General features: G+C 50.8%; 1 protein-coding gene across 7 annotated transcripts in view; it reads left to right on the top strand.

Annotated features, from left to right (window-relative positions):
* Otud7a (OTU deubiquitinase 7A) overlaps nt 1-15,478 on the top strand; it is a 320,662-nt gene extending 305,184 nt beyond the window's left edge. For all 7 annotated transcript variants that reach the window (XM_052712971.1, XM_052712972.1, XM_052712966.1 and 4 more), the window contains 3 exons: nt 9,664-9,778; nt 9,953-10,037; nt 12,303-15,478. In XM_052712971.1, the coding sequence (XP_052568931.1) occupies nt 9,664-9,778; nt 9,953-10,037; nt 12,303-13,724 (1,622 nt within the window). In that variant the 3' untranslated portion in view covers nt 13,725-15,478. The remainder of the gene's footprint in view (nt 1-9,663; nt 9,779-9,952; nt 10,038-12,302) is intronic.
* Nucleotides 15,479-27,401: the final 11,923 nt, after the last annotated feature.

Raw genomic sequence — 27,401 nt, 5'->3', positions numbered from 1 at the left:
TCCAAACACCCCCATGGTCCTCCCCAGAACAGCATGGTCAGGTCTAGCACAGCAATTCCCCATGATACTGGGACCAATTTCTGACTTGTTTGCTTTCTATTGCTGGGAAAGACACCAAAACCAAATGGTAGAGGAAGGAGCCTTTTTGTTCACTTGGGTTTAAGTTTGTTTTGGTTTGGGATTTTGCTGCTGCTGTTGTTTGTTTGTTTGTTTTGTTTTGACCTACACATCATGGTAACAATCCATCATTGAAGGAAGTCACAGCAGAACTCAAGGCAAGAGCCTGGAGGCAGAAACTGAAACAGAGACCATAGAGGAATGCTGCTTATTGGCATGCTCGCCATGGCTTTCTCAGCTTGCTTTCTTATACCACCCAGGAACACCTGCCAGGGGTAGCATGGTCTGTGGACTGGGCCCTCCAGTCCTCCCACATCAATTAGTAATCAAGACAATGTCCCAAAGGCTTGTCTACAGGCCCATCTAATGGGGCATTTTCTCAACTGAGAAATCTCCTCCCATAGGACCCTAGCTTGTGCCAAGTTGACAAAATGCCGACCAACATAGGCTATTCATCCAAATAGCACGGATGTGTGATAAGCTAATGTGCAGTGCAGTCTGTGGGTGCTCAGACCCTATGTGGCATTGGCATGTCAGAGTGCCCCCCTCACAGATGGAGGGTTACGTGTGTCTTGAGTGATGGTCTCCAACATCTAAGAGTCTGCATTTGATGACAAGATTTCCCAAAATACCAACCAAATGTAGGCAGGGTGCCCGATAAAACACATGCAGCCTTATCCTGACTCACTGCAGCCTCTATGGGTGCAGGGGGTGCCCGCATTCTTGGTCCCCACATGATGACTCTGGGCTAGGACAGTAGGTTCCTCCACACAGGGCTGGGTGCACAGGCTCTGGTGGATCTCATTGCATGTTCTTTCCATGCACAGGTGGGTTTCTGAGTCCTTTCCAGGGGTGACTTTCACAGAGGAGGAAAGTGAGGAAGGAGAGCCCATCCCCAGGGAATGACCACAGTCACAAAGCAATGTAGTGACAGATGGGTAGGGTGGATGCTGTGCCTTCTGAAAGGGGAGAGTTGACCTACCAAGGCAGCTTATCCAGTGATTGCGTAGTGTGCAAGCACTAGGGAGAGGCCATAGGAAGTGGGGTCTCCGGTCAGCACTTGCATGAACTCACACAGCACTTTGACCTGGGGAGGCAGGAGCCTTCAATGTTAGAGATGGGGAGCCAGGGCTGCATGGCCCCACAAGGCTACTGTGGGACAGTATGTGAGGTGACTGTCAGACATAACTTCACTTGAATACGAACAGCTGGGGTACACTGAAGTCAAGAAACCCTAGAGTGTCCTGGTGCCCTTCCGGGGGGGTCAGGTCAGAGATAGGGGGAGCTCAGGTCAGCAAGGGGCAACTTCAGACCCTGGGAGGAGACCTGCAGACCGTCAGATTTACAATTTGTTTATTGCAACAAAAAGTCAACACAACCAAAGAAGAATTTCACCAAGAGCAACTACAACTTTGTCTCTTAGACACAACACACATTTATAAAAATGAGGCATCCAGAGATCTGGGGGAGCCACTAAGTACATAAGCAGCTTGTCAGCTCATTTGATGTGTAACCCATAGTAAAAACAAACATTAATGTGCATCAGTATTCCCCAGGCCAAATAAATTAGGATGTTTTTATGACAGTGGGACCCAAACCCAGCTAGTGTTCTACCACTGAGCTGCACCTCCAGCCCGATCACATGACTTCCAGTACCTTCAACAGTAATCTGTGCCTTGTCCTACAGGAGTGGTTACCAATCAATGAAACCAGTTCTTTCCTAGTAGCTATTGGTCCTCACATATGAGAATTATTAAATATTGGTTTAAATGAAATTTTATAATATGATTTTGTTCATATTATAAACCAAAGTGATTCTCACTCAGATTCCTTTCTTTATCATCCAGCAATCAGCCCGGCCTGTGTGGGCATAGTAACGCAGCAAATACATAAGAGCACTTTTGTGGGACAAGGGTCTGTGATGGAAAAGGCTTCAGAAGCCAGGATGTACCTAATGCATGTTGCCAATGCTGTCCCTGCACTTAGTGCCCCTTCCTTTCGGCAGCATCCTTAGCTTCCCAGTGGCCATGGAGAGCCTTGGGCGGAGGAGGTGGGCTGCTGGGCCTCAGGAGACCACTGTCCCTGCTGCTCCTCTTTGGATCCCAGAACATGCACACCTAGCAGCGCAAAGTCTTTGAGGCACACCACCACCACGCCCTGCATGGCTTGGCATTTTAACCTGGCTAGGGGCAGCAAGGAGACGACAGACACTTAAGAAATGACAGACGCATACACAGAAAAGCTGGGGTCAGGTTGGCTGTGTGCGCTTTGATGAAGCCATACCAACTACGCCAAAACTGGAACCTCCACGCGATCGTTATGTACAGCATGGATCGGGGAGTTAGCGAGTCTCCATAGGCATGTCTGTAGGCCAGCAGCCTCAGCTGTAAGCATGGGGGAGGGGAGAGGAAGCTGCAGTTGCTCGCTTTTGTACACACTGCTCAGTTCCTCCTAAACATTTGTACTTGCACACGCTGACCAATCATTTGTAAAAATCAGTACCTGGACCAGAGGAGGGCGTTGCCATTCCAAGCCGGACCTAAGGATGGTTTTGTTCATTTCCCATGGGTCTGAGGCATCGGTCCTTGACATGGCTGTGCCCAGTCACTAAGAACGTCATCTGCTCTTTATCCATTTCCTCCTGGTTTCCTCACCTCCCCACACCACCAACACCTGAGAGAGGAAGAGGAGGAGGAGCAGGGTGAAGACACCTGGGCGTTTAGTTTACAGCCCAGGCTGTCACGTTTGGCACACCTGACTCTTGGCCAACAAACCACAGAAGATTATAAGAAAGCCAGGGGCTATGGACGAACTTAATAGCGAAAGGGCTGCGTGCTGGGTTGCGTACCAGGAGCAAGCCCTTGAGAGACAGTCTGCCTACATCTTGACCTTGGATTTCTAGCCCCCAGGACTGAGAGGGAAAACATTTCAGTTGCTAACAGGCCACCTAGTCTACGGAGTTCTGTCACAACAGCTCAAGCTAGTGTCACTGGAAACCATACAGGAATGAAAAGACCTGTGTTGCTGAAGAGTCCCTCAGGTGAAGCGGGTGACAGTCCTAAGCTCGTGGCTGAGGGAAAAGCAGGTGGTGCCACTTGTACCTGCCCATGCTCAGTGCAGGCCTCAGTGAATGTGCTGGCTGAATGGTCTACCCACCAGACACCTGCGAAGTGGCAAGCAGGGTCCTCAGAGAGCCACAGCACGGACCTTTCGGAAAGCCTGGTCGGGAATCCAGGTGCCTGTGCCTGATAGCTTGCTCAGGAGAGGATGGGCAGGACTTGAAGGGGAGGCTGGTAGCTGGGCATACTCCTGTTTTCCTACATTTCTAAGCCCACAGCCAGTTCACTCCATGTAGGTGACAGCTGCTGGCGTCCTCTGGGCTGTATGTTGGGCTTCTGGGCCTGTGGGGCTTAGAGTACGGCACCAACCAATAGATGGGCAGACTCTGTCAGCTACTGAGACAAGGGTGGCTGGGTGACAGTAAAGCCAGGCCTGTCCTGTCTCCTTTCATGTTTGTTAGCATAGTCGAACGCTCCCCCATCCCTCACTTTCTCCTGGTCCCAGAACCCTCCTTCAGCTATAGTCTGAAAATATTAAATGGGAAATTCCAGAAATCGACAGAGACCACATTCACATTACTTTGATTTCAGTATATTTTATACTGTTCTATTTCATCAGTTACTGCTGTGGGTTTCTTACTGTGATTAATTTATAAATTAAACTCCATCATTGGCTGTTCATCTAGGAAAAAATACAGTATGTGAGAGGGTGAGAACCATTGTTCCAGCATCCACTGGGGCCATGAATATGGTGAGGTAGCTAGTGCATTTGCTGTGCGCACTTGGAAACAGCTTGGTTAGGAGCTGGCATGTGTCTGTCTGTCTGGAGAACTGGTCCCTTTGTCATTAATGGTCCTCTTCTTTGTAACCATTTCCCTTAACTCGTCCTTTCTGATAGTAGGTGGCTCCCCCTAGCTCTTTGTATCGGAGAGTGCCTTTTACACTACCTATGTCTTCAGATTCATAACTTGATTGTTGTAGGTAGTGCAGACTTGAGACTTGCTTAGCTTTAATCCCAGTCTAACAATTCTGTCTTTTGACAGTGTTGACTGTTTGCACTTAACTATATGAACGGTGTAGATCAGTGAAAACCCACCAACATCTTTGCTAAATCTTTTCTCCTTGTTCCTTCTGTCCTTTTGGTTTTCATCTGGCATCTTATCTTGGATTAACTGTGGTACTTAGAGACTCTATTTGTAATTTACCTACTACTGCTTGGTTTAGCCGCTGACCTGGGGTTTACAGATAGAATCGTTAAGGAGAGCCTCGCACTCGATGCACGCCTTACTTCCCCTCGCTGTGGACAAGGTACGGGCACTGCTCTCTTGGCTGCTGAGATCTGGTTATCTCAGAAACACTAAAAAGGGGAGAAGAGGGAATTGTATCTTCCCCTTCACTTATTTCATTTCCATCACTCTAGGTAAAGTCAGGTCACTGTGGTGTCACCGTCCTCCTCCTTTCGAAATTTTGACACTCTCTGGTGCAGACCAGCAGGCAGTGAACCGGCTCATTTGGGCTTGAGAAAGCCTTTGGCCCGCCTATGTGTCAGAGCTCTCTGCTCGAGGCAGAACTGGCAGGTTTTTTTCTTTCATCCCTTTAAAGATGCCCCCTGTTATCTTCTGCCTTATCTGTTACCCTGAACCGTGTGCTCCACCTCTTACCTTCCTTCCTCTGTATCTAACTTGTCTTCCTTCTTTGCCTTGGCTTTCGGTAGCTCTGTGTGCTGTGGGGAGGGGGGTTTGCTTGTTAGCGTCTCCCTAGTGATGCTCTCGTGGCTTCCCTGACCTGTGGTGGTTCTGTCTGTCTGCCTGGTGTGTGTGTGTGTGTGTGTGTGTGTGTGTGTGTGTGTGTGTGTGTGTGTGTGTGTTGACTATTTCCTCTCCCTCCCTCTCACTCCTCTGGAGAGACACTGACGCAGACCTTCAGCAGGCTGTTGTTGACCAGCAGCTCTTGGGTGTTGTGCCTCCTACCCAGCCTTTTCCACTTGGTACTACAGCGTGGCTGATTCTGCCTGACCATCCTGAGCTCAGATTCTGTACTTGAAGCTGTCCCTCATCTCCATTGTAGTTTGGTGTGGGTTTGGTTTGGTTTTGTCTGTTGTTACCGTTGTTTCATTTCTAGATTTTCCCTTTGAAACAATTTCTTCTCTCCTCTAAAATCAGACAGCAAATCCTGTGTGGTGCCCATCTTTTCTCTCGGTCTATAACATCAGTTACCTTACACTCAATGTCCAACACTTGCAACACCTCCGTTGTGTATGTTGGTACCTCCTGTGGTTCAGGCACCCACTGGGGGTCTTGGAATACCGATAAAGGAGAGCAGGCTGTGAAGTAATTTGAGAAGCATGTATACATGTGGTGGTGCTGTGTCTTTTCAGAGAACTAGCCCCTTTATCATCGTCTCTAGTATCATGGCTTTCACAAAACAGGTAAGGCAAAAGGTAACAGAGTGGTGTCTTTAAAGACTGAACAAAAAGCTGGCAGTCTCAAATTCTGTATCCAGTAAAAGAGCCCCACCACATGCAGGAGATACAAAGGCTTGTCAAACAAAGCAAAACAGCTCCATGCCTGCACACCCGTCTTAGAATCCTGTTTGTTCAACTTGGTGCCTTGTCAACACATGCGAGGATTCGTGACTTCTCTCCTTCCTTGCAGGTTTTTTTCCCCCCGCTGGAAGTCAGTCCTTTTCCTAAGACTGGGGAAATCACTTCATTCCTGGAAACAGGCACATCCTGTTTGTCTTTAGTATGCATTTAGAATCTGTCAGGACACACAAGGGAGGTCACCCCCTCCTGGGGAACAGAGACATGGTACTTGAATAAGACACCTGTTTAAGTACAGTACCAGAGAACACTGCCCTCGGCGCACCCCAACTTTGTGGGCCTGAGCTCTGCAGCTTGCACACCTGCTGCTTAGTGGAGAGGAGAGCAGGGAGCGCTTTCAGGGGATTTCTGGCCATCATCTGCCGGGGGAGGCCAGGGTGCACCTACGCACTCAGGGGGAGGCCAGGGTGCACCTACGCACTCAGGGGGAGGCCAGCGTGCACCTACGCACTCAGGGAGGCCAGGGTGCACCTACGCACTCAGGGGGAGGCCAGGGTGCACCTACGCACTCAGGGGGAGGCCAGGGTGCACCTACGCACTCAGGGGGAGGCCAGGGTGCACCTACGCACTCAGGGGGAGGCCAGGGTGCACCTACGCACTCAGGGGGAGGCCAGGGTGCACCTACACACTCAGGGGGAGGCCAGCGTGCACCTACGCACTCAGGGGGAGGCCAGGGTGCACCTTTGCACTCCGGGGGAGGCCAGGGTGCACCTACGTACTCAAGCGTGTAAACAACCAAGGTCAATATCGTGCCTTCCTCAATCACTCCCGCACCTTGTTTTTTGAGACATGGTCTATTGCCGAACCTGGAGCTTGTTGACTTGGCTCAGTTGCTGTCCAGCAAGCCCCAGGGATGTCCTCCTGTCTCTGTCTCCCCGACATGTATTTCTGCACCCAACCTTTACATAGGTGCTGGGTACTGAACCCCATGTTTGCATGGCAGTGAGTTCACCAAACAAGCCATTCCTCCAGCCCCGCCCCCATCTCTTCTGTGAACACTTGTAGAGCTTGTTAGGTTTCTTCTCTTCCCTGGAGGAAGGGTCTGCATGACATCACTGGCTTGTCTTCTTCCATGACGAGTGTAACCCTTTTAGCTGAATTCTCCTATTAGGGTCTGAGCCAACCCCTCCTAGTTGTCTCCACCTTTCCTTAGAGGCATCTTTCTTTCCTTAAAACTTGAGTCACTTATATCGGCTGTGATGTCATTTCAGGGGTGGGCTAAAGACAAGCTGTGAATTTGCAGCTTTATCCTTGTAACAGCAAACATCTCAAACAGAAGTACCCATTGTGTTTCATAAAATGAATATCCCAAATCTTCATTGGCTAGTTGGAAATACCGTCAGTAGATTTATAGGCTAAAAGTAAGAGAGAGCTCTTTCCAAAACAAACCAAAGAATAAATCTTCTTGGGCCGACTTTGAAAGCTTTTGCTATTCTTGACATTTGCCACCAGGGGGTGCCCTGCAGGCAGCCTTGCGTCTTCCTGGGTAAAGGAGATGTTCAATAAGAACTGTCCATGTACACACGACAGGAATGAAGTGCAATTGATGCTCCTGAGGAGGAAGGCCCTGCTTTTGAGGTGTCCCTGGATGTTCCTTCCCTCAGCCCTCAAACAGGCTGAGTCGTATGTCCCCAGCCCCTCACTCAGGACCTCAAGATCTGGGTTGACGGGCAGGCAGGCTCTCTAGGGAGCCAGCCCTAGCAATCTTCAGGTGTGTTCCAATTGTCTTCTCAGAGTGCACAGGCTGGGGAACAGACCAGCCCATCTGCTGAGGGTAAGATTCCCAGATACCCTCAGCAGGAAAGTAGGAATGGTGGGGTGTCCTCGTTCAGGTGATTTATCCGAAACAAACCAGAACCACAGTGGCTCACAACATACGGGGTGGGCTCCGAAGTCAACAAACCCTGTAACAGGGCTTCTGATTAGCAGGCCGTTCTTCCTGGGGTTCAAGAAGAGCCTGCTCCAGCCACCTCATAGCTCTACTGTCTTCACGGGAGACATGGGCAGAGAGGGAGAAGCCCCCCAGTCCTGGCCATAGCCCCCAGAACTTACCACATTGCTTTACTCACAGCCTATGTATTCAGCTACGCAACCCCCTCCCCAGTGCTAAGAGGGTGGAAAGTGTAGTCACAGCTGCCAGATGTTTCTCCAAGCAATTCTGCCCCATGAAGGGGTAGCCAGCTAAACCCAGAGTGCCCAAATTATACCCGCAGGAACTGATTCTGATAGATTATTGTTGTCTAGAGCAGTCTTTTCCAGACTTCCTTGATTTCAAGATCCAACAGGACGCATATTTACAATGTAGTCCTCCATCCTCGTTCAGACCCTTGGGTTGGCTGGCCCTCTGCATGCAGGAGTGCAGAGCCCTAGGAGTCTGGGAGCAGTGTTGGTAAGGAGGACCTCTGCTGCCCCCACACACTGGTGGGAAGCCAGGCCAAGGCCTCAGTGTTTGTGTGCTGATCTATGGGCATCATCCAAGGGAGACCTGCTCCTGAGCCAGCCCAGAAGCCCACTTTGGGGCTCAGCCCCGGGAAAGGAGGCCACATCAAAGCAGAAGCTGAGATGCCACCGCCCCCTCCCCCATCAGACCCTGCCTGCACTGCTCCATCCCTGGCCACACACAGTGAGAACCCCTGAGCTGGCCAATCATCAGCAAATCTGCCTTGCGTTTGTTTAAGGTAGAGATGGGAAGGAGGTGGGGGTGGGGGGCAGTTTGCACTCGCAATCTCCTTAGCAACACTAGAGGGCAGCATTGAGTCATGTCCAGTTTCTCAAGCTTGACAACATTGGCTTCTGGATTTTCTGTTTTGTTTGTGTTTTTGTTCTTGCCCTGGCACCGCTGGTATGAATCATGGGCTATGGCAAGCAAAGGAACAAAGCAGCTGCCCAAGGCCCTGGGCTGGGCCTCTCCGCTGTGCTGAGACTGCAGAGGGGTGGGGCATTCGAAGTGGAGTCACACTAAGCAGACTGGTACTCATTTGGAAGGTGGGACTGGGAAACCATCTCCCCACTTCTTCCTGTTCATTATTCCTGGCGACACCCTTAGGAGAAGGCAGATGAGACATTAAGGATTCCATTGTCTGGGTACCCAAAATCCCTTGGGAACTCTTCTCAGCTCTCAGTACACCTGTAGATACCCACCCTCAGCCCCTCCGATCTCTGAAGCTGGGTGCTTCTGTCCATACGCTTTGTGGGGAACCAACTCCCCTGTTACAGGCCAGATCCCCACCTAATCACCACCTCCGCAGAAGGCCCCCCCTCCACTCCCCTTTTAAACAGCCTTTAGCCCAGCACTGCCTTCTGCATGGCTGCCTTCCCTAGACTTGTCACCAGAGGCTGTGTGGATGACAGGCTGCTTCTGTGTCCTGCGCAGGTGAGCTCCCTTTGGGCAGGCGCAGGGGCTCTGCAGCCTCCACCCCGCCCCCAGGCTTGCTGCAGTAGAACTCAGCACACACCTCTCCTGACTCTGCCCTTCCCTGGGATGAAATGGAGGCAAGGTGCGGAGCGGGCCACTCGCCAAGCGGCCTCCTCCGGTACACCTCACCGGTCTGGGTCTTTCCTCGGAAACAGCAGAAGCAGCCATGGTTTCTTATCATCCTGACACGCAGAGGGGTGCCTGCCCTCGAACAGGAAGAGAGCTAGACAGTCCAGGCGATGCCTCCACCTGCTCTTCATCTATATAACGGGAAACTGTTAAATGTGGTCAATCTTGAAACCTATGGTGTGGAAGTTCTGTGTCTGCCTCTGCCTCCATGGGGCTGCCTGTCACCGGGACAGCTAGCCTTGGGTTTCCCTTACAGAGCTCTGAGCTCTACTGAGGCTCCCAGCCTCCTGGCAGGCTGGCCAGCTACCTGCCACGGTGCCTTTCTCTCTCTTCTGTTTCAGCCGTCATCCCCTTGACGGATTCGGAGCACAAGCTGCTGCCCCTGCACTTTGCGGTGGACCCGGGAAAGGACTGGGAGTGGGGGAAAGACGACAACGACAACGCCCGGCTAGCCCAGTAAGACCTGCCCCCGCAGTCAGGTCCCCACCCCAGCGCCCCGTGGGAGAGCCCTGGTGGGGCTCCTGGTGGGGGTGGGGGTGGAGGGCTAGAGGGCAGAGAGAGGATTGCCAGCGCAGACGAATGAGCTCGTTCCTCCTCCGGAGCTTTTTTCACCCGGTGTTCTTTTGTCAGCCTCATCCTATCCCTAGAAGCCAAGCTGAACCTTCTACACAGCTACATGAATGTGACGTGGATCCGCATCCCCTCCGAGACCCGGGTGAGCTTCATGTGCACGGAACCCCAACCCTGTGACCGGGGGGTGGGGTGGAGGGTAGGGTGGCCGCTCTGCGCGGTGCGGGATATGATGCACCTCCCTCCCGAATGTCCATAGGTGGCCACCGGCAGATGTGCCGCCCAGAGGCCCCTCCTCCTCATGCCCCGGGACGCCGCCCAGCCACCGTGGTTCCCAGTCCAAACTCGACCTGTTGATGCGAGTGTGTGTGTGTGTGTACTCGCAAGTGTGCACCCCAGTTAGGTTTTCCCCCTCTTATTTTGCACAGCAGGAGAGGAATAACACGCCCACTCACAAAACAAACCGTAGGCAAGTCATAACACAAAACTATCTCTGCTGAGATCGGAACAAGATGTGCCGCAGCAGAGCGGAATTAATTATAACTGTGTGTGGATCCTTAAAAAAGCTGGGGAACCGACAGCACGAGTCCTCCGCGCACCGCCCTCCCCTCCCCGAGGCGGAGGTGGCCGCAGGTGGAGCTGGCAGAAGGCAGAGAGCCGCCCACCCGTCCCTCGCAGGGGGCCGCCTGCCCGAGGGGAACTATTGGGCTGCCCCTGCTTGCAGATGCTGAGAGATTCGTTTTAAGTGTGTGACTGATGTTTTCATAATCTCTGGAGGGAACTCCCAGGGAAAGGGATTTGTGAAAATTGCTTGTAAATAATTGGTCCTCCCTGACATCCGTTTACTTAAGCATCCAGCGGGCTCTAAGTACTGAAAGGAGACCGTGCTGAAGGGTGCCTTCCTCACTCCTCTTTGAGTGCTCACTTCCGCTTCACCTGCACATCATCCGAATAGGGCGCGCCCACGTGGCTCTGATTCGCCCTGTCCTCAAGTCAGTGGCAGTCAAAGTCCTGCCCCTCCCATGCTGGAAGATGCCCCTGTGCCCCAGGATGATGCTCTCTAGCACCCACGTGGTATGCAATGGCCGCAGCCCGAGATCCATCAGAGCCTTCCAGCTGGGCACATAGCAGGGCAGCCTATTATGGAGCAGGCCTTGGTGGCCTCCCTACCCAGTACAAAGCTCTGCAGACAACCCCACTGCTGAAGGACACACAGTTATGCTCCACTTACTGGGCTCCCTTCCCTGTTTCAACCTTGGGCCTTCCACCCTTCAGTGCCTCTGGCAAACCAACCTAAGAGCCCACACTCCTTCCAAACCTAAGTGGAAGGAGGGATTTCTGCCTCGGGGGAGGGGGTGGTACAGTTCTGCCAGCCATTGCCTCAGTGACCTAGCCGCAGAGGGTCGTCCCTCTGGGACCTGCTAGAGGGAGGCACAAAAATAAAGTGAGGAGCAACAGCTTCTCTCTCCTCCGGGACCAGAAAAGCCTGTTCAGGCTGTGACCTAGTTTCTGACACACCCAGACGCTGGCATAAGGGGTGCTGCCTTCCCAGTGACCCTCCTCACCAGGAAGGCACCTCTTGGGAGAAACTACGGCCTATCCCCCATGCCCTTCTCCCATGGCCTTCTCAGGCTTGCCACCTGTCCCCAGAGACTGGCCTAGCCACGTTCTACATGGTCTTGTCCTCCTCACTGGCTGCCCCCCCCCCCAGGTAGTGTCATCCAAGCTATTCACCACGATATTCCTTCACTAGTGTCTTCCCACCGGACCCCACATCCCCACTGGAAGCCATTCCCAGCATCCTTCTCGGCTTAGCATTCCACAATTGCACTCTGAGAAGGGAAGCCCCGAAGTAACTTGTCATGGCTGGGTAAAGGGGATAATGGGTCCCAGGCAGAGAATGGGGTTTGGGCAAGGTGTCTAGCCCGTGCTTAGAGTGAGTACGTGAAACATCTGTGTGGGAGAGATGCTGTTTCACCTGGTGGCCTCTACCATTACCCGGAGACCTGGAGCCTGTTTCTAGTGGTGCCAGTAGCCTGGCCAGGGAGGGAGGCCAGAGTGTGGACCTGGTGTCTCTCAATAAATATACAGCAGTTGGGTTGCGGGCACTCTGACGCTACTCATCCACTCCGGCTTCTATACTACCAGGTATCTAGGAATTCCGAGATAAAGTTCGTGCATCTTCCCTAAAAGGATGGCACCGAAGTTATGAGGTCCCTTCCAGATCATTCTGCCAACACTGTGCAAGATGCCTATTCCATAAACACCCCCATCCCTCTCTAGACACCCCCCCCAGAGTCCTCAAAAAGAAACACCAGTGTCCTGGTCTCAGCTCCACCTGTGTTCTTGAGGCCTACACGGAGACAGCTCTTCTATGACCACCTGTCTTTCCTGCCTTGCCTCCCCACAGGCTCCTCTTGCACAGCCAGAGTCTCCAACCGCCTCGGCAGGGGAGGATGTGCACTCCCTGGCCGAATCGCTGGACTCGGACCGCGATTCTGTGTGCAGCAATTCCAACAGCAATAATGGCAAGAACGGTAAGGACAAGGAGAAGGAGAAACAGCGCAAGGACAAGGACAAGACGCGCGCGGACTCCGTGGCCAACAAGCTGGGCAGCTTCAGCAAGACGCTGGGCATCAAGCTGAAGAAAAACATGGGCGGGCTGGGCGGCCTGGTGCACGGTAAAATGGGTCGCGCCAACTCTGCCAATGGCAAGAACGGCGACAGCGCCGAACGCAGCAAGGAGAAGAAGTCCAAGTCGCGCAAAGGCAGTAAAGAGGAATCGGGGGCGTCAGCTAGCACCTCGCCGTCGGAGAAGACCACGCCGTCGCCCACGGACAAGGCGGCGGGAGCGTCGCCGGCCGACAAGGGCAGCGGGCCAAGGGGCGACGCCTGGAAGTACAGCACGGACGTGAAGCTGAGCCTCAACATCCTGCGCGCCGCCATGCAGGGCGAGCGCAAGTTCATCTTCGCCGGCCTGCTGCTCACCAGTCACCGGCACCAGTTCCACGAGGAGATGATCGGCTACTACCTGACCAGCGCGCAGGAGCGCTTCAGCGCGGAGCAGGAGCAGCGGCGCCGGGACGCTGCGGCCGCCGCAGCCACGGCCACGGCCACGGCCACCGCCAAGCGACCGGCGCGCAGGCCGGAGGCGGAGGGGACGCCGGGCCCGGAGCGCGCCTCGCCGGGCCCGCCAGCTGCGCCGCCCACGCAGCTGGTGCTCAAGCTCAAGGAGCGGCCGAGCCCGGGAACTGGCGCGAACGCGCGGGCGACGCGGGCGGCGGGCGGTGCTGCGTCCCCGGGCCCGGGCGGCGGCGCGCGGCGCGCGGGGACCGGCACGGGAGGATCGGCCCCAGGTCGCAGCCCTCCCGCGCCCGCGCGCCAAAGCGTCATCCACGTGCAGGCGGCGGCCCGGGACGAGGCGTGCGCGCCGGCCGTGGGCGCGCTGCGACCGTGCGCCACCTACCCGCAGCAGAACCGCTCGCTGTGGTCGCAGAGCTACAGCCCGGCGCGCGCCGCGCTGCGCACGGTCAACACGGTGGAGTCGCTGGCGCCCGGCGGAGCCGACTCCCCGGGGCCCGCGGAGCACAAGTCGCAGACCTACAGCAACGGCTTCGGCGCGGCCCGCGACGGGCTGGAGTTCGCCGACGCCGACGCGCCGGCCGCGCGCTCGAACGCTGAGTGCGGCCGCGGAGGCCCCGGGCCCGCGCAGCGGCGCTGCCAGCGAGAGAACTGCGCGTTCTACGGGCGCGCCGAGACCGAGCACTTCTGCTCCTACTGCTACCGCGAGGAGCTGCGACGGCGGCGCGAGGCGCGCGCTGCGCGGCCCTGAGCCGCCCGGGACTGCTTTTTTTTCCATCCTGTGGGTCTTTTTTTACTTGCTCTGGTCAGCCGAAGGGCCGGCGCCTCCTCGGTCAGTGCCGTGTACGTGTTTGGTCAAACGTTCCTAATGGTGCCTGAACCTACACTGATGCCACTCAGGTAGTAGACGGATAGGAAACAAGTCATACTGTTGGAAGTGGGTGTGCTAGCCTAGCATCTGCCTCGTACCTGTGGAAACTCAATAGCCATTGCAAGAGTATTTTTGTTCCTCTATACGAGAAATAAAGAAAATCGGAGCCCTTTGTTTTTAGAAGGGAGTGTTTTACATGCTTTTTTCCCCCTAACCTAGGGACTGACCTCTTCCAAGTAGCGGTCATTTGCGTGCAGTTGGTAGCACGCAGGGTTTAGAAGCAAACGCGCAGCCCGGCCTGAGGTGGAGCCTCCTCTGCAGCTCCCACCTGCTTCCCACCTGGGTCCCTGGAGACCTCCAGCAGGCACCTCGCTACCCGCTGACGCTGGCCCCTTAGGACTCCCCAGCTCCATCTCATAAGCAAACCCTCCTCCCACAGCCCCCCCGGCTCGAGCAACATTCACACTGCCATCCAAGCCGCGGGCGACCACAGAATGGGCACCGGACAACCTACCTCTCAGGGCACGGTGAGGTGTAGCGATCGCTCCCAGTGCCGAGCAGCTCCAGTGACAGGAGCTTCCCAGAGACACTTGGGGGTGCAAAAAAAGCAGGGTCCTGAACTCACGATCGGATCGGCCCACCTATGAGCCAGCGTGACAGGCTGCTCGTGTCTCCTTTGAAGACATATGTACAGTGAACTGTCGCTGGAGGGCCCCTTAGGAGGTGATATCACATCCGTGCCCCAGAGGAGGGGACAGGATTGACCCCTTGGTCACTGTGTCAGCCCCATCGGGCTGCTTTGAACCCAGCCTGGCCTCCTTCCATAGGGTAGGGGCTGAGAGAGGCCGGGAGGGAAGGAAACCACCCCTACCCACCTGCATCTGTCAGGGTTCCCCCAGGTTAAAGGGCTCTCTGCTGGTGGAGACCCTTCACAGGGCAGGTGGCCCTGCTCCTGCCTCCATGCCACATTGAGGGAGCAGCCCAGTCTCTGAGCAGTCTCCTTTCTGGTGCCTCCTACATTTCTTGAGGAAAATTTAAAAATAATAATGTGTCCTTAGCTACCCTGTTTTGAGCAGCAATATGCAGCCTCCTTCCAAGATTACCTCTGCAGACCACTGTTCTTGGCCAAGGACACTGAGGAGCTAGCCTGCTTCACTAAAGAGCGAGCTTGCTTCCAGGAAATATGGAGAAGATGGGTAAAATCCTCGCTAACGAAACAATACTTTCATACCTGTGAGAGCTTTAGACTAGCCCCGCCCCCATAATCCTAAAACAGGAGAAAGCACCTGCTTATCCTCAGAAAGTGCAGGAAATGGGTCACACCTTCACTGGAGCCAGCCTCTCCTCCTGAAAGGATGCTTCATCCCGTGACATCCAGAGCAGCAAAAGCAAAAAACAAAATAAAATAAAAAATGAAAATAAAAATAAAAAAATAAAAATTTTCAAAAGATGGGGAGGGAATTTTTTTACCTGTTTGGAAAATGATAATAAAATAACTGAGTATCTCCTGTGAGTGATTCCTTTTTGTTTTTAATTATTCCACCACCTGTGGAGTTTTCAGTAATGTATTCAAGTTTTGCATAAAGTGGTTCCTTAAATCAAAATTATTTATTAAATAGACTCTTTAAGAAGTTTTTCAAAGTTTGATTTTCATGTTGAACAAGATGCTTTAAATGTGTGGTAATAACTAATAGTCATGTCCCTGATAGTACTGGGGTTTCTTTTGTTACTCAGAAAAAAAAAGTGATTCTCAAAAAAAAAAAAAAAAAAAATCTCTCACTGAGAGGATTTGTGGCAGCTTTGGGGGGCTGGTTTCTTTCGAACATATCACCTGAATAGCTGTTTCATCCCCCAAAGCTGTAGGTCACAGAAGCCTCTGTTTCTGACAGAGTGGGCTACTGTAGTTCATCCCTCAAATCACCCGACTAATGTTTCAGTGTGTATTCAGAAGCCCAGTGCATAGACACAGGAGACAGAATTTCATGCTTGCCCTTCTCATACTGTGATGCTAAAACAGCCAACTAGAAACTTTCAAAACTGGCTATGCAAATCTTTTATTTTTCTCATGCTGTCCCCCAGATGGATAAATAGATAGATAGATAGATAGATAGATAGATAGATAGATAGATAGATAGATAAACAGGGCAAATTGAGAATTAAAGTAGTTTGTTGTAATAGAGCTAACCCTCCCAAACAGGGTAGTGGTTGTGCCCTCTTGAAGCGAGACAGCAGACTCTATCTCCTTTATTGCCAAGTCGCTTCTCCCTCCCCCAGTCTAATGATGAATATGCCATGCAGAAGAGCCTGGGGCATAGACCCAGACCACAGACTTGCTATCCTGGACAAATAAAAGGCCCCAGCCCCTCAGCTTGGTCTCATTGGGCTAGACAAGGTGGAGCACCGGTTGGGGCTTGGATTGCTCCAAACAGTCCGTGTGTTTAAGCATAGCCATTGCCTTTTGAGAAATGCAGCTTCTGCGTAGTGTTAGAACAGTGAAAGTGAGAGGGGCCAGTGTGGTGTGAACATGTGGTTTCGGTGTACCCACAGCCTGCTTCATGTTGCTCAAAAGAGCTGACTGCTCTGCTCCCTGGCCAGGCTTAGTGGCTGGAGGCAGGAACAGGTGGGTGGGCCAAGTTCCCTAAGGTCCCTCCTTGACTTGGCAGCCCTTTGGGGGACGGGGGGGGGGGGGGGGGGGGGGGGGGGGGGGGGGGATGGGGAGTCCCAGCTGCTGTGTTGAGAGACACTGCCTGTACCAGTAGTGAGCAGGGTTCCTCATCTGATCTGGCCAGACTTTCTGAAAGGGATGGGTATCTCTTAGCAACAGCAAATGTCCAGAAGAAGCCCAGATATTTCTAAACCCCTGTGGAGATTATTTCAGAAGTTTAGTTCACATTTCCTTCACATGCATCACCTGGGGATGATTTTTAATCAGATCACTTGGGCAAGGGAAGCAGTTTTTCAGTGTATTCTGTTTATAGACTTTATGCACCGTTCTGTTCAAGTTTTACAGGCCAGCTTTAAACCGTGCTATAGAAGTTGTTTTTTGTTTTGTTTTGTTTTTGTTTTTATTTTCTTTTTTTTTTCTTCGAGACAGGGTTTCTTTCTGTGTAGTTTTGCACCTTTCCTGGATCTCACTCTGTAGACCAGACTGGCCTCGAACTCACAAAGATCCGCCTGCCTCTGCCTCCCGAGTGCTGGGATTAAAGGCGTGCGCCACCACTGCCCAGCCAGAAGTTGTTTTTATATGACTCTCGGAATGTGCCACAGAGCAATGCCTTGCACCCTGATTTTCACAGGGATGTCTCTTGGAAGAGTAAGCCAGGGTGGGCGGGGCTGCACTGTGGGATAGTGGAGTCTCAGTGCTTTTGTGTGGACCTCTGGGGCTGGGACTGTGTAAATGTCTCTCCCTTTTGACTGAGCACTTTGTTTCCTTCTGTGTATGGGTTCATGGTGCTGCATCATTCTCGTGAATGGAAACTTGGTCACGAAGTTACTGTGTCCCCTTCCTCAGCTGTTGGTACCCAGTGCCATTTGAACCTATTGTTTCCCCAAGTTAATGTTTTCCAAAGTTACTTAACTTACAAGTTCCGTTATCATAAGTAGCTCATCATAACAGAAGATGAAAGGACCCACCCCAGTGCAGGCCTCAGGGTGTGGAGACCCCCATGAAGTCAGTATGTGCCCCCAAGTCTCTGGGGCGGGGGCAGCTCTACCTAAGGCCTTCTCTTAGCATCTGTAAGTTTATTTTGCAAACTCCTCTAACTGTAAAAACAGACCTTTCCCATCAAAATATAGTCCACGTTGATTGAAAAAACAAGGACAGGGTAGGGTTGTAGATACCGGTGTCGGGGAATTCGTGAAAGACAAGAAAAGGAGAGTGTGACAGTTCCGTTGTGTGGCCCTTCATTGTTTATGTCAAGGCCTGGAGGTTTCTTTGTTTGTGACATGCTCTTTGAACTTTGTCATAGTGAGGACTTTACATATTCAATTCCTCCAGTGTTCTTTTCTTCCAAGGCTTCTAATAAGTGAGAAAGTATTTTGGTGGTTGAGTGAGCTAGCTCAGGCCTTATCCCTCTTTGAGAAAAAGGAGTGGCCCGGCCTCCAGCTGAGGATCTCTTGCTCTTGTCCTTTGAAGAGAAGCACACGTGAGAAATCCAGAGGTGGCCAGTACTCCTGGCACCAGGAAGCAGGCAGCCCCTTCCCCAAAGCCTTAAGTAGCAGCTCTCCAGACCTCTGAGCACCTGCCTCTCTTTGCTAATGTCACTGATCCACCTGGATGTAGGTCTTCAGGGCAGAGACCTCACTTCTTGTTGGCCTCAGATCCTCCCTATCGCCCAGGTCTACAGGGCAACACTGGTTCTGTTGGCCTAAAGCCTACTTCCAAAGTGTTACCTTGTTCTCACAGGACTGGGGCCAGGGTAGTTAATCCTAGAGGCCTTAAACTCCACAGTGATGCTGAGGGGTGTCTCACCCCAGACCTCCTCAGTGAAGAGTGCCTCTAAGGAAGACAGCTCCCAACAACAGACAAGATCTTCTATGAGAGTTTCCAACATGGGGTGAGCTGTACCAGCGCTACACAGGCTGATGCTTTCCCCCAAAGACCTAGTCCCCCTCCGGCCCCACTGCCATGCAGAGAAGAGTGAGGGGGTCACTCTACAGAGATGCCTGAGGATCTGCAGGAGTACATAGTCTGTATGCGTGGGTAACATGTAATGACGGGATGCACACAGAAGCCATCATCCCCATAGAAAATATGACTGTTTCTAATAATTTTGCAAAATTATTCATTAAAATTTGGATGTTTACTATTTTAATTTTAAAAAAAAATTAAAAACAAAGTCCACAAACTCTATGTATAAATGAAATGATGCACACTGCTGTACTTTATTCCTCCCGAGAATATCTCAAAGATGTGTATGTATATACATATATACATATATGTATATGTATATATATATTCTGTTTAACATAAGGTGAGGAATATCCATTGGTTTTAAGGGTATATATAAATAGAATCTGCTCAAAACCAAAGCTGTGAAACCAGCTATTTCAGAATCTGTCTCCACATTCTGAAAGATGGCTTTCCATGAAAACTCAGTTTCCCATAACATAGTAAGAGTCAAGTCCTTACAAAGCCTGCCTTGGCCCAGTATGTTCTTAGCCAGAGACTGGGCCACCTACAGTTACCGGGTACCCTCTGGCCTCAAGGACTTTGCATACGTTATTCCTTCTTTTCTTCACTTCAGCAAGGCCTTCTCCAACTTGCTTATTTAAGAAGCTAATGCATCCCACCCTTCACACCACATTCAGCTTCCTCTCATAGCCCCTGGTCACTGCATATATTAACTATCCATTTATTCATTACGCCACAGCCCCCAGGTCCCCGTAAAATGTAAGCTCCATGCAAGTGGGACTTCTCATGTGTCTTGTTCACTGCTGTGTCCTGGTGCCTACAGCCGTGTCTGACACACACTAGGCACTAGATACATCCTGGTTGAAGAAAAGAAATTCGTGAAATCACTAATTTGGTAAGACACCACAAAATGTCAGCTTCATCTTTCATCAAGCCTTGATTTTTCTGCTCCACTTGCTTTACATGTAACTTTATATTTAACTGTAAGCTGGTTAGATAGATGGTCTGGTTCATCAAGACTGGAGGTACCAAGTTACTAGCTTATCACCGATAGCAGCAGTGCTCACCATCGGTCTAAGAGTGGGCCCTGTAGCCAAGCCCTTCCTCATAGTGGGCCTCTGCTGTTTCTCGGGGGCACTTTGGGTCAAGTAGAGGTGAAAATGGTCCATATTGTGTAGCTCATAGAGTGAGATGCACTATGGGGAGCCCCATCATACTGGCTATAACGTCATTAGACGCCCCAACCATTCCAAAGAAGGCTTTCTAGTCAATTCCTAGGTATCCATCTGTCCTTCCATCTGTCCTTCCTGTCTAGGCACAGTGGCACAGGTGGCCCAGCCCAGATGAAGGATCCATTCTATAGTCACCAAAATGCAGGGCAGTGGAAGGACAGGAACTGATCGCTCTGATGATCTGGGGCAGTGGTGGGTGACAAGACCACTGGGATTCAACGACACTGCTGTGCGCTGGAAGGACAGAAAGCCACACACACTTCCATGTGCCCAGGACTCTAATGGAGACACCCTGCACTTGACAGGCAACCTCACACACCTAAGGGATGCCGCCCCCGAGCCTGCTCCCTCTGCCAGGTATCTTCACAGCTACCTAACCACACTGTTTACTTCCTGGTCCTTTGGCCAAATTCATTTTCCTCTAAGCATCACTGGCAAAATACTGTTACAAGCTGCTCCCTGGACCTTTGTCCTTGTGTAGCCTGGTGAAAAGGCTGTGTCCTCTTTAATCCTCTTTGTGGTTCTTGCTTTCATACGACAGGGTTCCTCTCGGGTGTGATATCCCTCACAAATCCCCTCTGCATCTGTCCAGCTGTGCAAAGGGACACTTGCACGTGTGTCCCCGTACCTGAATTGCCAAATATGTGATATTCCTTTCATTGCTGTCCAGACAGCTTGGGCCCCTGCTCCTGCCAGGACTCAGGGTGTGGAGGGGGGGGAATAACTTCCCAGGGGGCACTGCTCTCCATGGCAAGTGCCCAGAAGCAGCCCAGCTCTCAGCCTCAGTGTGAGCACATCAGAGTTTGAATTATTACTTGGCAGTGAGAGTGGGTCAGCACTCACCCGTGACCCAAACCATTGCGTACAATACAGACCAGCCATGTCTAAGAGCCTAGTACACAGAGACCAACCTGCCTCCAACAGAGCCAGTATCCAGTCTGAGGAGCTCAGCTCTGCCACAACCCCAGGTGGCAGACACTGGGCCTTCAGTGACACAAATAAAGGAACACTTAGGAGCAGAAAGCAGGGTCCAACTGAGTCCAAGCAGGGTCTGAGCCTGGGGACCCATCACTGCCTCACCTACAGAGTCTGCACTCCATTCACCTTCATTTTTGACAAACCAGCCTCCTTGTAACTGGGAGCGTGGGAGCTGATTAGAACAAACAACTCCCTCAGCCCGTGCTTGCCTAGTTTCTTTAAATGGGCATTTAGCCTCACAAAATCATGAATTCTCTCTTCTCTCTCTCTCTCTCTCTCTCTCTCTCTCTCTCTCTCTCTCTCTCTCTCTCTCTCTCTCTCTCTGGTTCACTTGACTAGTTTAGAGAGGAAATAGATTGCTTTGCTTTGTATTTATTTCATTATTGTGGACAAATGAAAACGCTGAGGCAAAAATGTGTCATAGATCATCATGTTCTGACCAAGTTGTTCAAAATCCTTTTTACCCACATGTGAGTACTCATGCTAATTCCATACAAGTCTTCTCTTCCATCTGGTCCATTGTTGGTGAAGAAACCCACTGTAAGAGCTGTCTAAGGTGACCAGGTTGTTCCTCCGTGAAGTATTAAAGCACTCAACCAATTTTTGCAATATGTAGTAAATCTTGCTTTCATTTTGGAAAACTTCCAGTAATGACTACGGCACTTTTTATAGAACAGTATTTAATTTCTTTCTTTTATGAAAGATTATTTCAAGTAAAAATAGCTCTGTAACCTGTGTGACATGGCTTCTCCATTACTTGATACAGAGGAGCTTTGATGCCTACTCAATAAAATTAACATGTTTGTAAAGCATGAGTTCATCCCGTTATTTGCCCACCCGTTCCTATGGACTCGATAAGATGCCATCAGAGGAAATCAATATGAAGCCAGTGAGAGGGCTCAGCAGGTAAGAGGACTTAACTTCCCAACACGATGACCTGAATTTGAACCCGCACAAAGGTCGGCAAGAACCAACTCCAAAAAGTTGTCCTCTGAGCTTTATGTGCATGCCAGTGCATGCACACCTAATAACAATGAGGACTAAGAGGAGGAGGGTTGAAGTGGGCATGTGTGCACCCCTGTTTAGAGGGGAAAGTGTTTTTCCCTTTGGATGGAGGGTGAACCTGGTGATCCCAGGATTTGCTTTTGCTAATGCTCAGGAGACTTCCTCCATGAATGAAAACTGAAGAGGCCTTTGGCATGTAATCACCAGGGGTTATGACAGTAAGCAAGAAGATATAGCTGCCCACATGGCAAAATTTGATTTATGCTTTCCTGATTTCCTGAAATGGAGAAGAACTAAAGAAATGTCCTTCCTTAGAGTTCATGCTGTGGATATCGCTCTGTATAAATAAAATGCTGATTGGCCAGTAGCCAGGCAGGAAGTATCGGTGGAACAAGCAAAGAAGAGAATTCTGGAAACAGGAAGGCTGAGTCAGGAGACGCTGCCAGCCGCTGCCATGAGTACCAACATGTAAGATACTGGTAAGCCACAAGCCATGTGGCAAGACATAGATTTATAAAAATGGGCTAATTTAAGATGTAAAAACTAGATAGCTAGAAGCCTGAGCCATTAGGCCAAACAGTTTAAATAATATAAGAGTCTGTGCGTTTATTTTATAAGTGGGCTATGGGACTGCGGGGGCTTGGCGGGACCCAGAGAGAAGCTCTCCAGCTACAAGTCCAGAGTCCTGGGTCTCTCTCAGGCACAATACTGTGCCAAGACTCAGACACAGCCGTGCATCTGGTGCCCACCGTATGCTGTGCCCCACACGCGGCACTGGGACAGTGATGGAGGATGTGATGACCTGCCTCCTGCACTGAATGGCTCGACAGGGCCTGGCACATTTTGCTCATGGTGGAATCCAGTAGATACAACAGCCTGTGAGAAGAAATCAAAAACCTCATCTTGTAGATGAGAACAGTAGAATTTGGCACAGTGAGTTGTAGAGTCAGGATTTGAGCCCAGATTTATCTGGTATAAGGTGTGTGTTCTTAGGGCTCTCTGTGGGATGCCAGTCCACAGGAGCCAGGCTCCTGCCTGGCAGAAATCCCCAGTCCAAGGAAGCTGGCACACAAATCCTCATCTGAGTTCCAGGAGCCAGGAATTAGCACAAATGGGAGAGAATTAGAAAGATCTAGGCTGGCCTGTGGGGTTCTCGGGACAAAAGCCTTTATACCCTAGGGGTCCAGTTGAGGCCAATAAGTTCCCCTTGTGTCTGGCTCTGGTGGTCTCCCACAGGAGACCTTGGATCTCGCTAGGAGATGGAAGATTCTTCTTAGTTCGTCAGGCTGGCAGAAAGTCCCACACCAGAAAGCTGACTTTTCATTTAAAGTTTGGGAAGGTGCTTTAAAAACCACAGGATGGGGGCAGGGCACTAGCTAACCAATCCTGGCTGTGGATTTCTATTCTGTAACACACACACACACACACACACACACACACACACACACACACACACACACACACAAAGACTGACAAAGTTCTTAAGCATGCCATGAAATCATGACATATGTATATCATTTGGAAAATGAAAGATGCCTCAGGGAGCTAGTGAGATGGCTCAGTGTTAAGAGTGCTCTTCCAAAGGATCCAGTTCAGTTCCCAGTACCTGTGTTGGGTACCTCAGAATTGCCTGTAGCTCCAAAGGCAGAGGATTGGATGCCCTCTCCTGGCTGACACATCTGTGCACACCCACCTCTCCCTGCTCCCCCACATACACACAGATAAATAAAAATAAACTGTTAAAGAAGAGGATGTCTCAGGTATTTTTAAAGAGAGATTTTAATATGGAGAACTAGACAAGCTAGAGTGGGGAGACCAAAAGCACAAACAGGGAGCGGGGACCACCGAGAACTGCCGGGAGGAGGCAGCTTCATCTCACAGCTGTAGCTCAGTGATAAAGTGCTTGCCTAGCACGTGCAAGCCCCTGAGTTCAATCCCTAACACCACAAGCAAAGAGGAGGGGGCTCTACTGAGTGGGGCCCAGGCCTGTGAGAGGGGAGAGGGATCCCTGCTCAGCTGAGGCTCTGGCCTAAGAGGCCCAGAGAACACAGCTCAGAGAAACAGACTCTGGTATCTGAGCACAAGTTGTTGACAATCTCTGAAAGATTCTTCTATACGGAGGGAACAAACTGGAACACATTGCAGCTGGTAAGGGAAACGGCGTTGCTAGGACAACGGTGACAGAAAATGAAGCAAGCCCTCTGTGTGTGTCCCGCCACACACTCACAGTATGCACAGTGTACAGTTGTTCCCATGTCAGAAGGACTGGACCCAGCAGCCCCCCCAAATATCACAAGCCGCAGATGCTTAAAGCCTTTATATAAAGTGACAGTGTCTGCAGAGAGCCTTTGCACAGCTCCTGCAGACTTTAAACCCTTAGACATAACAGGTCTAATACTAAGTAATGTTAGCTGTTGTTGCTACACTTGCAGGGTTCAGAGACTAGCCACTCCATTATATTTGGTCTATGTATGCTTGAGTTTTCAGCAGGCAGAGATGGAGCCATAGATTTGTAGACACATGCATGTGTGCGTGCATGCGCACAGAGAGAGAGAGAGAGAGAGAGAGAGAGAGAGAGAGAGAGAGAGAGAATATGCCTCTTCTACAGATCCTTGGATCCTGGAAATCATTCCTAAGTTCCCTGCTCTGTGACTGTCCCACGTTTCCTTTGCTCTTGTAGGGCATTTTCTTAATGGAAATCCAGACTTTCATTCCTAAGGACTTTCATCCAAAGGCCTCAAAGGCCATTGTTGGATGCTAGTTTGCTATTAACTTTTATGTGGGGACCTAGAGTTCACTGAATCCTCCCAAAAGAGACCCCTGGGTTCCACACATTATGCCCCTGGCCCCACTATTTAGTAAAACAAAAACCTTTTCTTTAATAAAAGGTTCAGTTCCCCAGTCAATGGAGTAACGAATGATTTTATTTGTGTTGACTCGGTGGCTTGCAAAGTCCCCAAGAGTCTCAGCTTCTGGCTTGGTAAGATCCCAAAGCCTCCTGCTGGAAGATTCCAGAAGGGACCTAAGATGGGAAAGGAAAGCACAGTCTCTCATTTATGAGTCATAACAGCAACAAGAGCTACTCACCAGGCCACCTCCTCTTATCCCAGACAGACATGTCCATGTCATGGGAAGTGCCCACTGATTCCAGCCCTATGGACAACAGTGACTGATTCCAGCCCTAACTTGCATCCTTCAGGACAGAACCTTACCCTTCAGGCAAGGGTCTTCCTGCTGGAACCAAAACTGCACAGCAGACAGGCAACCAGACTCATCAGGCCAGCTGCATCTGTATTAATGACAACCCTGTGTGCAGAGGCATTTGAGACTCAGGGGGATGGGCAGCCTGTTCTGTGATGTCACGAGGCATCCTTGTTGCTCAGTGGGCTTGTAGAGAAAGAGCCCATGGTTGCATGGCTACAAGTTACAAGTCAACACAAATGTCTCCTTTCCAAGGCCATCTTACAGGCCATGACTACTGTGCTTGTGTTACCTTCTCACAGCTGAGGTCTCTGTGGCATCCAGCTGGTTACAGGTGACCCCTTCCAAAATGGAGGGTGCAGTAATTTGGACCTGTAATGTCTCCCAGAAGTCCGCATGTTAACCGTTTCATCCACAGCTTGTTCTATCAGAAATGGGGAAGAAGTTAGATTCCTTGAGATGCCCTTGAAAAGGATGAGGGCTACAATCTCTTCCTCTCACCTTGATTTCCAACCATGAGGTAAGCAACTGTACTAACCAGATAGTCCCATGACGATACCTCTCTCCACACTCCAGAGCAATTCAACCAAACCCATCAGAGACCGAAGCCTCCAAAGCTCAGCCCAAATAATCCCTTCTCTTTTATTTGTATGTTTCTTTATTTGACAGTGCTGGAGATTCAACCTAGGTCCTTACGCATGCTTAGCAAGTGTTCCTATCACTGATCTACAGCCCCAGCCCAAACCTCTCTTCTCTTTGTCAATTGATCACCTGGGGTGATCAGAAGTGCCACAGAAGCTGATGGATACAGAAGGAAAGCAGTTTCCCTACCTGGGCAGATGCACCCCGGATTCAGGCTTAGCTATCTGCCATGCTTCTTCCATAAACTACCATCATGGGCTTCTAGGGCCTTCTCTGATTGACAAACGCTTTGCTTCTGGATTATGGGTTGCTGTTTTATAGCAGCAGAGAAATGTACGGTCCCAAATGTCCCTGATCAAGGAGCAGGTTGAAAATAGAAGGCACATGTTTATTCTTCTGGCTGTTTTCCAGTCCAGGAAATAGTAGTCAGTTGTTTTAAATTGTCTGGGGAGACCTTTTCCCTTCCCAGCTGACTTTCCAGGACACCGCAGCTTGGAGTTGCAATGTTCTCCTGTCTTCTTTCAACCGATGCCCCCATGTCACAGGGAAGTCATGCCTCCCCAGCACCTGCCTGTCAGGACTGCCAAAGCTGTGAGCATAGACTGAGGGAAAAGAGATAACATGATTCTGCCGCAGAGTCTGGACCACCTTCTCACACACACTAATGTGGCATTTTGGTCTTTCTCATGCTATGCTTGGCATACATTGTCTGAACCTGATGGCAGATTCTAGCTGCAGATGATCGGGCAGAGGAAGTGCTGGACCCTCCAGAATCAAGAATGTCCAGACATACTCCTCAGTATCATAAACTCCAGCAGGTTTGGGGTTTACGACCAAAGAGAAACCATGGATCTGGAACCCAGATGACTACAAACTGGCTTAATAGAGACCAAGAGACAGAGGATGAAGAAGCTGGACAGGCTGCAGTGAGTCACCCACAGTGGGTGTGGCTCTTTCCCTCCTCCACTGGAGAGAGGCCTCTGTGTCTCCATTCACTGGTGAGATGGGACAACCGGAACTTTTATCAACTGGACATCAAATGCAGATCTCACCTTCTGCGTGAAACGAACACAGGCTTAAACAGCAGGATGCCCTGGCTGGGCTCCTGCCCCTGCTCTTGGGTGGTTTGACAGGGAACTCATGGACTGGTGAAAAGGACATCCGACTGATTTGCCTTGGGACCTAGGAAGCTGCATTTTAGTGAGAAAAGCAAAAAGCTTAAAAGGATTTGCATTTTTTTTCTTCAATTGAGTCTTAGAGAGTTAACTGCCTTTTTGTTTCTTATATGCTTGAAGCTGGCAAAAAAAAAAAAAGAATGAGAAAGTCATGTGAGGTGTGAATCATACTCTAGTTTTTCCTTTGGATTTAGTGTTAACTGTAAATCTGTTAGTTTAAATTTTATATTCTTACAGTAGTAAATGTACTAATTCTACTGTTCACTCTCAATCCAGTTTGAGACCAAAGATGATGTTTATGTTGGTTAGAAGGAGGGAAACAACCATCCACCTCATCAGGGGTGGGTCCTCATCCATGTGCCTCATCGGGGGTGGGTCCTCATCCATGTGCCTCATCGGGGGTGGGTCCTCATCCATGTGCCTCATCGGGGGTGGGTCCTCATCCATGTTTCTCATCGGAGGTGGGTCCCCATGCTGGGTCTGAGGCTTTGGAGAAGCTGCTGTATGACGTTCCCTGGTGAGACATGAAAAAAATGTTTATTCACCATGGAACAGGCACTGACAACAGACCGAAGAAAAATCGCTCAGTTCTAGCTGAGGGAGCCAATGGGTTTCTTGGGGTTGTTACAAGAGCGTGGGTGTCTCAAAGGCACCAACATCACAGAAAAGCCTATCCCAGGCAGGCAGCTCA

Source organism: Peromyscus californicus, unplaced genomic scaffold (genome assembly GCF_007827085.1).
Source record: "Peromyscus californicus insignis strain IS unplaced genomic scaffold, ASM782708v3 Scaffold_4__1_contigs__length_199733344, whole genome shotgun sequence".
Classification (NCBI taxonomy): Eukaryota; Metazoa; Chordata; class Mammalia; order Rodentia; family Cricetidae; genus Peromyscus; species Peromyscus californicus.
This window is presented reverse-complemented; position numbering and strand designations above follow the sequence as displayed.